We start from the raw sequence: 12,551 nt of genomic DNA, 5'->3' as shown, positions 1-12,551 counted from the left end.
AGGGAATTTCTGGTATACCAATGGCACGCACCGTAAGCACCGCACCTCTTGGCTGGCCAACGTTACCGGCACACTTTTCTCACAGCCACAGCACTTCTTTGGCATCGCGGAAAGCAGTTGGTGGGCGGCTACCATTGAGCGCCAAACAGGCAGTCCCCCGCCCGCAGTGGGGGTGGCAGCCGCCCCTCTCAGACGGAGCCTAGTTGCTTCCTGCCCCTGCTCCCCTGCCAAGGCCACGCGAGGATGTGAGGGGCTCCCAAGGGCGCAAGGTGCTCTGTCCTTGTGCCCTGCCCTTCTTGTGCCCTGCCCTTCTTGTGCTCGGCGAGCAAGGCGCGCCCCTTGGCACCGGCTGTGTGCCCCCGGCCGCGATGCACGCTGGTTAGCGTGCTTGGGTAGCCGTTGCTAGGCGAGAGGCTCCGCCGGCCCTCCCGTGTTCGGCGGCAGCGATGGTGAAGGAAACTATCCGGGTGTATGCGCGGGTTAAGCCGCTGGGCAGGCGTCAGCAGACGGCGGTAGGACGGGGAGCCAGCCCCTGGGCTGCTGAGGGCTGGTAGTTGCTGTGTCCTGTGTGACGGCGTGCGGCAGGGCTGCCTGAAGGCGGGAGGGAGCGGGCGGCGAATGTGCTCTGCCCGCCCCTGTGAGAGGCCCGGCCGGCTCGTGGTAGCTTCGGAGCTGCTGCGGAGAGCCACAGCCTTGTACTCTTCTCCGAAGCTTAAAGAAGTCAATGTAATCACGAAGGAGAGGAGCTTAGGGTGCTGCTATCGGTGGAAGGGGCGAGGAACTCCTTTCCAGTCTAGCTGCTGCAGAAAGGCCCCACAAGCTAGACACTGTCGCTTGCTCACTGGGTTTTATAGTTAAATGCTGTTCTGAACGTATAGCTCCCAGACTTAGGCTGTCCTGGCAAGGGACAATAAAGATAATGAAAGCATTGCTCAGAAATCATGCAATTAAGTCTCCTCAGTGTCTTCCTGTTTTAACCAACTCCACTCACTCTATAATGGTCTTTCCTGCTATATTCTTCCAGCGTTTTTTGGAGGAGCTTGCACTGGGGGCTGTGGCTTTGTGTTTCATTTTAAGACTGTGAGCATGGAAGCAGTTTAATAAGCAAATCGTGTGAGACAACGTTTCTGTTTCAAATCTTACCCTAGTGTTTATATGGATACTGTTAGTGTGTGATTATTTTGTTGTCTAATAGCTGAAGAAGCCTCTGCTCACCTATTGAGTGAAAAATTCACAGTATCACAGTATTATCAGGGTTGGAAGAGACCTCACAGATCATCAAGTCCAACCCTTTACCACAGAGCTCAAGGCTAGACCATGGCACCAAGTGCCACGTCCAATCCTGCCTTGAACAGCTCCAGGGACGGCGACTCCACCACCTCCCCGGGCAGCCCATTCCAGTGTCCAATGACTCTCTCAGCGAAGAACTTTCTCCTCACCTCCAGCCTAAATCTCTCCTGGCACAGCCTGAGGCTGTGTCCTCTCGTTCTGGTGCTGGCCACCTGAGAGAAGAGAGCAACCTCTTCCTGGCCACAACCACCGCTCAGGAAGTTGTAGACAGCAATAAGATCACCCCTGAGCCTCCTCTTCTCCAGGCTAACCAATCCCAGCTCCCTCAGCCTCTCCTCGTAGGGCTATGCTCAAGGCCTCTCATCAGCCTCATCGCCCTTCTCTGGACACGCTCAAGCATCTCAATGTCCCTCCTAAACTGGGGGGCCCAGAACTGGACACAGTACTCAAGGTGTGGTCTAACCAGTGCAGAGTACAGGGGCAGAATGACCTCCCTGCTCCTGCTGACCACACCATTCCTGATACAGGCCAGGATGCCATTGGCTCACTTGGGCACACTGCTAAACTTACCTAAGTGTTATACATAAGGATTATGCAGTTCTCGTGGTGAAACTTGTTAATTCATATCTAATAGCTGAAGAAGCCTCTGCTCACCTACTGAGTGAAAGTTTCATGGCTGTTTTCTTCAGGAAGCTACAGATGCTAAACTTACCTAAGTGTTATACATAAGGATTATGCAGTTCTCGTGGTAAAACTTGTTAATTCATATCCATTCTCATTAGGTTTATTCAGTTGACAATGATGCGACAGCTCTCTCCAGTCTGGAGATTACCATGCCACGTGAATTAGCAGATGGGTTCGTTAATAATAAACGAGAGAGCTACAAGTTCAAGTAAGTAAAAGCCTCATCTATTTTGTCTTCTGCTTTTAGTGATTGGTATCGCTATGTGTAGTGATACAAATTTATAGAACCTTGGAAAAAGTCTTCATAAAATTTAGTTTATACAAATCCCTTAAGAGGAATACTCCAGCGTATTTTGCTCTTCACCTGAAAGAGTTTGATAGCATTTGATAAAGTTGAGGGGGTTTTGTTTGTCCATTGCAAGTCATTATACATTTCTAAATCTTCAGCATTACAACTTTGTTTTATCAGTTCTTCAATTTTTGCAGGTTGTTGTGAATTTGTATATGAAAACTGCATGCAGGACTGTGTGTTCTCATGTGATCTAATGACTTGACTTAGGCTGGCAAAAGATGTCTTGATGTAAAGCACTGTTTAGAAACTGTTTCAGACGTAACCAAAACATGGTAAAGAAACCCAGAGATTGATGAAGGAAATAAACCCTTGGTTGTAGAATGTAAATATTTTTTTTTTAAACTAAAAATAAGTACCAGCAATATAAATCAAATGTCATCTTTTCAACAGAAAACTTACAATTTTGATGATGATGATGAAAGCTATAACTGCCTCTAATGACAAGGTTTAGAATGTCTTTTTTCCCATGTTGAGTATTTCTTGTTTTTTATAACACCAAATCAAGTAAATGTGTTGCTTTACACTATTAAAAAAGCACCCCAGATAAACATCTGCAGTTCAGACTGATGTAATTTTTGCATCAGCTAAGGAAATCTGTTCTGTTTGAGAAGAAAGGAGCTGCCCTTTCCAACCATATTAATATGCAAAACTAGCTTAGGTTGCAGATGTCCAGGCTAGCATGAATGCTGGTATTTATTCCTGATTTCATAATTTAGTAAAAAGCCTATAGAAATGGATTTTGAGGGAAAATTATGCCATATTATCTTTAAGACAAAGCAAAAATGTTGTTAAGGAATAAGCTTTTTTTTCCCCCTAAAACTCATCCTTCTGTGCAGCCCTGGTCACTTCCAATATTCTTTTCTTTTGTTCTTACTCTCTTCCTTGGGCATCTATATTTTGTGCATGTCATTTGTTTGTGGAACTGTACACACTGCATAATCCCTTGCAATTGGTAGTGCATTTCTATATACCTGGTGTCCATAGTGCCTTTGCATATAGCCTGTGAAGTTCTATGTGACTGTACAGTTCCAGATAGGAGGGGCAACACTGCAGGTGGCAAGCGGCGCAGGAGATTTCTAGAGTGTATGAATGACAGCTTCATAGAATCATAGAATGGTTGAGGTTGGAAGAGACCTCAAAGATCACCTAGTTCCAACCCCTTGCCATAGGCAGGGACACCTCCCACTAGAACAGGTTGCTAGGCTGAACATACACACTGCCGGCTTATATTGAGCTTTTCATCAACCCAGACCCCCAGGTCCTTCTCTTCAGGGCTGCTCTCCAGCCATTCACCACCCAGCCTGGATTTGTGTTTGGGATTGCACCCAACCCAGGTGCAGGACCTTACACTTGGCCATGTTGAATTTCATGAGGTTGGCCTGGGCCCACCTCTCAAGCCTGTCACCCTCTGGGTGGCATCCCTTCACTCTAGCAAACTGACTGCCACACAGCTTGTCATCTGCAAACTTGCCGAGGGTGCACTCAATTCCTCTGTCAATATTGCTGACAAAGATGTTAAACAGCACTGATCCCAGCACTGACCCCTGAGGGATGCCACTTGTCACCGCTCTCTAGGTGGACATTGTGCTGTTGATAACCACTCTCTGCATGCAACCACCCAGCCAATTCTTTATCCAGCAGTGCTCCACCCATCAAGTCTGTGTTTTTCCAGTTTGGTGACTAGGATGTCAGAGAGAGTCAAACATCTTACTCAGGTCCAGATAGATGACATCAGGTGCCCTTCCCTTATCCACTTCCTAATGTACCATTAAAAAGCCAATAAGGGGAGAAGCCCTGCTGCACCTTGTATTTGAAAACATAGAAGAATTGATCAGGCATATTAAACTTGGAGGTAGCCTTGTCTGTAATTGCCATGTGATAGTGAAATTCAGGATACTGAGAAAAGGGAGCAAGGCAAAAAGTAGGGCCATAACCCTGGCCTCCAGGAGATCAGACTTTGGCCTGTATAGGGACTTGCTTGAAAGAATTCTATGAGACACAGCCCTGGAAAGAAGGCCCAGAGAGCTGCCTGATGTTCAAGGATCACTTTCCATCCATATGAACAAGAAATTATGAAAAGGCAGAACACATAAAAAGAAAGTGTGTGAAAGATGGGAGCAGTAGCAGGTGACCCAGGAAGGTTGAGGGTTGGGGCCAGGAAAGCCTAGGTAAGTGCACAGTGAGTGGTGTTGAAAATTAACTAAGCTCCTTTGCTCAGAGAGCTCTTGTAAGTTACAAAGTTCATCTGGAGGCCAGTGGCTAGTGTAGTCAATAGTGGAATGCAGTGCTGGTTAGCATTAATGACCTCAGTGATGAGACCAAATGAAGCTTCAGCAAGTTCACAGACAATGTGAAACTGGGAGAGATGGTTGACTGTTGTACCAACAGCTGTGCTGCTGTTCAGAGGGACCTCAAGAGGCTGGAGAAGTGGGCCAATAGGAATCTCAGGAAGTTCAACAAAGTGAAATGCCAAGTCCTGCTTTTGGTGAGGAATAGCCAGGTCAGGCTCAGGGAAACTGAAAGCAGGTTTGCAGAAAAGGACCCAGAGTCTTAGTAGACAAAAGCTGAAAGTGAGTCAGCAATACAGCATTTGCAGCACAGGTGACCAACAGCCTCTGGGCTACATTGCAAATAGGTCAAGGAAGTTAATCTTTCCCCTCTAATCGCCATCATGAAGATCACATCTGGAGTTATGTCTCTGGTTCTGAGCACCAGGAAAGGGACATAAAAGTGATTGAGGACTGTAGCAGCTAACGTGTGCAGAGGATGAGAGACTTGGGCCAGTTTATTCTGAAGAAGAGGCAGCATACAGGGATCTTATCAATGTGTAGAAACACCTGAAAACTTGATAGGGAGGGGGAGAGAGTTAAGATGATGGAACCAGGTGCTTCTCAGGGATGTCCAGTGTCAGAACAAGAGTTAATGGGCACAAACTGAAATTCAGAAATTGTCTAAGAAACATTTTTGCTGTGGGGTGATCAAATACTGGAACAGGTTACCCAGAGAGGTAATACAGCTTCCATGCATGGAGATGCTGAAACCAGATTGGACAGACTGTAGCTGACTGCCCTTTGAGCATATTCCATGGTTCTGGAAGACAAGTGCAGCTATTTTATATAGGAAGTGGCAAAACTTGAATTGAATTAGATGTCTCCTTGTGATTTACAGTAACTGTGCAGCAGAATGGAGCAGTTGTGAAAAAATATGAGCCTGGATCTACTGGTGGGATGCTATATTTGGTGATAGTGTAATCTATTTATCCATGTTTCAGTGTGATGCCAGTTACAAACACTGATTTCTTAGTAGATTTAGAATACAGTTTATTTTTTTCAAAGCAGCATCATTTTATCAGAGGATTTTATTGTACAGATCTTGTCAAAGCAGCATTGTTTACAGCCTGTTTATGTACAATAGCACAACAGCATTCTGTGGTTAAGACTACAGGGAAAACATTGTACTAAGTTATGTAAGCCTAATGATGTAAACATTGGCTATTACAAACACAAACTAAAATGTATGAATCAAGTAGTGTTTTACCATTCTAAGAGATTGCTCTTTCCTTAATATTTTCAGATTTCAGAAAATTTTTGATCAAGAGGAAAAACAAGATGTGGTTTTTGACAGCATTGCCAAACCAGTAGCAGAATGGTACGTTGTCATAAATAGCTCTCCTTGTATTGTTTGGAGGAGAGGTGGCAGGTGTTTGTTTCGCTGTTGTAAAAGTGGGTTAGGATTTTGTTTTTCTAGATACTCACATGTCCAAACCTAGGAGATATACAACAGTCCCCTGAGAATTTTACATGTGTTAAGGTTCAGTATTTAACTCCTAAAATAGTACTTCTACTGTTGCCTCTTTGTTGTATAGGCATAGAAATCCATGCCGAATTAGCTCACTTAGTTGCCTTAGAAAGGTATTCCATATATAGTTCCATGAAGTGGTAAATCTAATGAAAATCTTATGCCCCTGTTTAGTTTTTTATTAAGTTAGAAACACTCATGGATTGATACCTGTGGAGATGCTCTCAAATTTGCCCTCATTAGTTTTGTCTTAATATGTAAGGCCATGATTTTGGTATTGGTTTTGTTTTTCTCCTCCATATAATAATCAAACAATGCTCACTTTAGAATTGCAAAGGCAACCATTTAAGACCAACGTAGAAGACATTCTACATTCACTGTGTGAATTGAATGCCACTCTGAACTGGTGGATTTTCCAATATGCCTTTCTCTTTGCTCAGCAGAAGTTAGTACTGGCTTTAGATGGGGAGAAAATCCCACAAAGGAAGAAACAGAATTTCTGCATAGTGTTTGTTTGTTTATCAAACATACTGCTTAGAATCTAAACTTGTAGCAACTTGAGAAGTATTACTTTAGGTGCCAACTTCTTCCTCATTCATTTTCTGACCTATCCATTGGTTTAAGCTATAATTCTGCACATTATTCTTTAGCCTGTTGTGGTCTTCCAGTTTTGCACAGTCATCCTCAGTTGGACACTTAATCTTTCTAAAGTTGTTTGGAAGTTAAGACATAACTATTTCTTTTATAATTTAATTTTCTTGATTTTTTTCCTCTCTATTTTATTTTTAAATGTCCCATATGAAGCAGGAGGATAATTGATAGTGAAATTGAAGAGCCAGGGAATTTGAAACTTTATTAGAATAAGTAAATTATGCTTTAACAATTTTTGTTATGGTCTTTCATCCAAAAGGGATTTCTTTACTTATCTTACTTTATGACATTGTCCTGGATTTGCTTTTACAGAATCTGAGGCCAGCTGTGGTCTCAGTTTTGAGTCAGCTAGCATGGCTGACCTGAGTTGGCCCACAGGCATATCTCATGCCACAAATGTCACACTCAGTACAAAGAGGAAAGTTTGCTAAGGACAGAGGCTTCCTCTTTTCCTCTTACTGTTATCAATCTACATCAGCTGGGTTAAGTATAACTTAATATACTTTATATTTGCATTGGCACTAGTTTGGCTGCTTCATTAAATCCATTTTCATTTCTATCTCTAGGTCTCCTCCTTTTCTCAGTTGCTCTTCTCTCCTGAGGAGGGGTCACTGGGTGATAAACCAACTGCTATAGATTGGCCTTAGATGTAGGCTAAATGTAGACAAGCACGTTGCTTCAGGTTATCTCATTTACTTAACTTTCAATATCTGTGAGTGTAATGGTGATTGCAGAAAAAAAAATCTTTTCTGATATTTGATTTTGCTGGGAAAGAGAAATGCTCAAAGCCTTTGTGATGGTTTAAGTGTTCCCTGCCCCCCTACACTTTGGAAATCACCCCGACTAGACTCAGCTGGCTCTGGAAATTAAATGAAGCTTTTATTTACAGCTTAGCTCAATATACAAGCAGATATTTACAGTATATACAGTTATAGACAGAAATAGACAAGGTAAAAGGGAATACAGAAACACAACAGCCCTCCCAGAAACCTGAGTCCCCAGGAGGGGCTCCCCACTGCCCTTCCACCTTCTCCCACCCCTCTCTACCGTACCCTAGATGTTGCCTTGTGCCCAAGGAAGATTGGAGGGTCTGCCAAGGGGATTAGGAAGCAGGTGGATTAATCAGAGAGACAGCAGGTTAGTTAGAGAGAGAAAAGTAGCTCAAAGTCTGGACAGAGAGCGACTCCCCTATCTGTGTTTACACTCTAGTTCTTATACATCTCAACAAGCCTATGAGTGAAGTAGACATCACCATCGTTTCCCTTTCACAGCCTGTGATCTAATTCTTCTCACCAGAACATTCTATCTAGCTTCAAACTAGCACAGCCTTGATGTGTGATATGGATTGAATTATCCTCAACAAAATCTCAGAATATCAAAGCTAACTAGGAACAGACTGACTGCTTTCTTCATTTTTAAATGTTTTACCCTTTGTAGTGCTTTGTTAGAATGCAGAGAGGTTTTCCAATGGAGTAATTCACTAGTAAACAGGAAGTGGTATGGTTTTCCTTTATTTCAGTGTTGGCCAATGGAATCAAAAAAATTATACATTGATTTGCTCTACTAGGTAGCCTTCAGGTTTGATTTCTACATAATTTTTACTACTTGATAATAATGAAGTGATGTTTAAATCAGTGGCACTTAGGCATACAATTATTTCCATGCAGCTGAGCTTCTATATTTAATGCTAAAATTGGTTTATAAATTCATTCTGGGTTGACTTTTTTGACAGTGTTATGACTTGTGAAAGCTTACATTCAAATTGATGTTTGTATTGTTGCTGATAATACTAAAGTGTAATGTTGCTTTGTGTTTTTATAGTGGAGTATTTAATATACTATGTATTATATGTGTATATATATGTGTGTGTGTGTGTATATATTTTATGTACACATAATACGTTGTCTCCCACAACATCCTCTAGATAAGCTCAGGAGATGTGGCATAGATGCCTGCTCTGTGTGGTGGTTTGAAAACTGGCTCCACAGCAGAGTTCCAAGAGTTGTCATCAGTGGCAGAATCACGTTGGAGGCCTGTAGCCAGTGGTGTTCCCCAGAGATCAGTACTGGATCCAGTTTTGTTCCCTATCTTTATCAACGACCTGGATGAGGGCATTGAGTGTATCCTCAGCAGGTTCACTGATGATACAAAACTGGGGGGGGAGGGTGGCTGACAGCTACAGCTTGTCAGGCTGTGCTGCCATCCAACAAGATCTGGACAGGCTGGAGAGCTGGATGAAGGCAAACCTTATGAAGTTCAATAAGGACAAGTGCAGGGTCCTCCATCTGGGGAGGAATAAGAACAGGCATCAGTACAGGTTAGGGGCTGGCCTGCTGGAAAGCAGCTCCACGGAGAAAAACCTTTAAAGTCCTGGTGGACAGCAAGTTCTGCATGGGCCAGAAATGTGCCCTTGTGGCCATGAGACCCAATGCTATCCTGTGGTGCATCAAGAAAAGTGGGTCCAGCAGGTCGAGGGATGTTCTTCTCCCCTTCTACACTGCTTGATGAGATCACACCTGGAATACTGTGTCTGGTTTTGGGCTCCCCAATTCAAGAGAGACAGGGACCTGCTGGAGAGGGTCCAGCAGAGAGCCACAAGGATGATTTGGGGACTTGAGCATCTCCTCTATGCAGAGATGTATGTTTTTTTTTTTGTCATCCTCTTCCTTAATTTTTACCTTTCCTTATGCAAAAGTGCACACTTCAAATTGTCTTCCCTGACTTATGGAAACCTGAACTGTGCCTGAAATTTATTATACTCCACAGTTAATGACTCAATTTTCCTTTCCCTTGTGGGACAATAAGAAGTGCCTTGCTATTTGAAAGACCAGAGTCTTTCATAGCAAAATGTTCTTCATTATCTGTTTATGGTTTTGTTGTCATTGTTTTTTGTTTGTTTTTTTTTAAGTCAACATCCTCTTGCAGGGAAAAACTGTTGCAAATGCACTCCTTTCTGTTGTTGGACTCATTTTAAGGGAAAAGTTTTTGTCTGTGTATTGCAGGGATGAGAAAGTAGCAGGAAAATATCAATGAAATAGTTCAGTACCATTCTGAGGCTGTTTGCCATGCATAATTACAGTCATGAGAAAATTCAGTTACAGACATGAATGTTCAAAAACAAAAGGAAAAATCCTGAGCATTATTTAAACTAAAACCAGCAATGCAGTGTTCTGAAATCTTTCTACTGTGTACTTGGATGGACGGAAATTGGATGCAACCCTCTTTTCTTACTGTTTTATTTTGTTGTGTTGGGTTTTTTTTTTTTCTTTCAAAATGTTCTTTCTTTGAAGTTGGGCCACTGCTTTTCTCTCTTTAAGTCCAGCTACATTGTCATCTTGCACTGTGGTTTCAGAGGCACCAGACATTAGTTCATTTAATTTGCTTCTTCAGTCAAAGTGCCAGCCTCTGCAAACCATTAGAAGCATGTGATTTGCTTGTGTGTTTTGTTGAGGGGTTTTTTATTACTTTTTGTTACTGCTTGAGTCATCTCTAACTTGGTTTCTTTTTATTATTTGTTTTCTGCCTTCTTCTTGCCTTTTAAATGTTTTTCTTGATTAATTTTTTTGTGTGTGCAGAACTAACAATATTTAAGAAGCAGCACTAACTCTACTGCTCAGTTGAAACCAAAGGAAAAAAAATAACACCCTTCTTTGACAGTTTGCTAACAATTAAGTATTGCTTTAGTCTATGAACAGTACAAAGTTACTCTTACATGTTTGAAATATTAGTGTCATGATCATGAAAGCAATTTGAAATTAGAAAACCTTAGTGCTTTGGCTTGATTCTGTTTTCAGTTTTCAGTTTTAATATGGCAAGTATGTTTTCTGTTGATTTATTAGAGAATAACATTGAAAATATTTTTCTTATCATGCAAATAAGAAACAGCTTGACTGTTTACAAACCTAATGGCAATTTCATATGGTTTTTTTGAAGGATCTGATAGCCTCCAGGATAATATTCCCGTTGTCACAAAGTTTTGTTCCTTCTTGTTTGCTGTGTTTAGCTTAAGAGTTATCATCTGTAAGACACAAACTACTTCTGGGATTTTTGTGGTGTGTTTTGGTTTGGGTGTTTTGGGTGTTTTGGGGGGGTTAGGGATTTTTTTCTGCTGCTTTTTCTTGCAGAAAATGTAGTCAAAATGCTTGTGTGAACAGTTGTCCATTCTGAGCTGAATATATTTGTGACAGCGTGAGAATCATAGAATCATAGAATCAACCAGGTTGGAAGAGACCTCCAAGATCATCCAGTCCAACCTAGCACCCAGCCCTAGCCAATCAACTAGACCATGGCACCAAGTGCCTCAGCCAGGCTTTGCTTGAACACCTCCAGGGACGGTGACTCCACCACCTCCCTGGGCAGCCCATTCCAATGCCAATCTCTCTCTCTGACAACAACTTCCTCCTAACATCCAGCCTAGACTTCCCCTGGCACAACTTGAGACTGTGTCCCCTTGTTCTGTTGCTGGTTACCTGAGAGAAGAGGTCACCCCCTACCTGGCTACAATGTCCCTTCAGGTAGTTGTAGACAGCAATGAGGTCCCCCCAGAGCCTCCTCTTCTCTAGGCTAAACAACCCCAGTTCCCTCAGCCTCTCCTCGTAGAAGCAGTGATTTGGCTCATCTGCAGGTACCTCTGCATTACAGCTCTACTGCTGCTAATAATTTGAGTCATTTAAGTCCAAAATACATCTAGAATCTATACTTGGAGTTGTTCATGCTTACTTTTTTTTTTGAGATGTCAACTTGAAACAAATGTAACTTAAAATTTCCCCTAAACTGTGAAATTGGAGCAGTAATGCTAGCAGCTCATCCTGCTAGTGTTTTTGATATATATTTATTGATACAGATCTATATCTATAAATATATATATAGAGAGAGACTGAGATATACAGATGTAGATATAGATATATATTTATAGATATGTATTTATAGATATATTGAGTTGGTTTTCAGAGACAAAGAAGGAAAGTTGTAAAATACTACAGGTCAGCAAGAGCTGAGTTGAGAGTGCTGACAGTACCTCAAGATCAAAGTCACTGGTGTTTTCTGCTGTTTTTTTCATTAGTCTAGTATTTTAATAGTTAGTGAATATTTGTTTCCAATGTGCCTTTGTTACCAGTCATTTAAAATGAAGATGTAAGAACTCAGGTTAAGTAATAATGTGAAGATGAAATAAACCAACAAAACCAAAGTAGTTTTTTAAGCTGAAATTTCCTTCATGATCCCAGAATTTTCGGCCGTCTATATATAAACACCTGTGGAATTTAGTTCTTACTCAATAAGGCCTTTTTTCTTAGAACCATAGAATCAGCCAGGTTGGAAGGGACCTCCAAGATCATCCACTCCAACCTAGCACCCAGCCCTAGCCACTCAACTAGACCATGGCACTAAGTGCCTCATCCAGTCCTTTCTTGAACACCTCCAGGGACGGTGCCTGCACCACCTCCCTGGGCAGCCCATTCCAATGCCAATCACTCTCTCTGCCAACAACTTCCTCCTAACATCCAGCCTAGACTTCCCCTGGCACAACTTGAGACTGTGTCCTCTTGTTCTGTTGCTGGTTGCCTGGGAGAAGAGGCCAACCCCTACCTGGCTACAACCTCCCTTCAAGTAGTTGTAGACAGCAGTGAGGTCCCCCCTGAGCCTCCTCTTCTCCAGGCTAAACAACCCCCAGCTCCCTCAGCCTCTCCTCATAGGGTTTGTGTTCCAGGCCCCTCACCAGCTTTGTCACCCTTCTCTGGACATGTTCCAGCACCTCAACATCTCTCTTGAATTGAGG

The 12,551-nt window shown here is 42.5% G+C and overlaps 1 protein-coding gene across 1 annotated transcript in view; it reads left to right on the top strand.

Annotated features, from left to right (window-relative positions):
• The first annotated feature begins 446 nt into the window (after positions 1-446).
• KIF6 (kinesin family member 6) overlaps positions 447-12,551 on the top strand; it is a 173,192-nt gene continuing 161,087 nt past the window's right edge. The window contains exons 1-3 of the mRNA XM_064158320.1: positions 447-512; positions 2,073-2,182; positions 5,900-5,974. Coding sequence (XP_064014390.1) covers positions 447-512; positions 2,073-2,182; positions 5,900-5,974 — 251 coding nt within the window. The remainder of the gene's footprint in view (positions 513-2,072; positions 2,183-5,899; positions 5,975-12,551) is intronic.

Source organism: Pogoniulus pusillus, chromosome 18 (assembly GCF_015220805.1).
Source record: "Pogoniulus pusillus isolate bPogPus1 chromosome 18, bPogPus1.pri, whole genome shotgun sequence".
Lineage (NCBI taxonomy): Eukaryota > Metazoa > Chordata > Aves > Piciformes > Lybiidae > Pogoniulus > Pogoniulus pusillus.
Note: the sequence above shows the minus strand (reverse complement) of the source record. Positions and strands in the feature narration are given on the sequence as shown.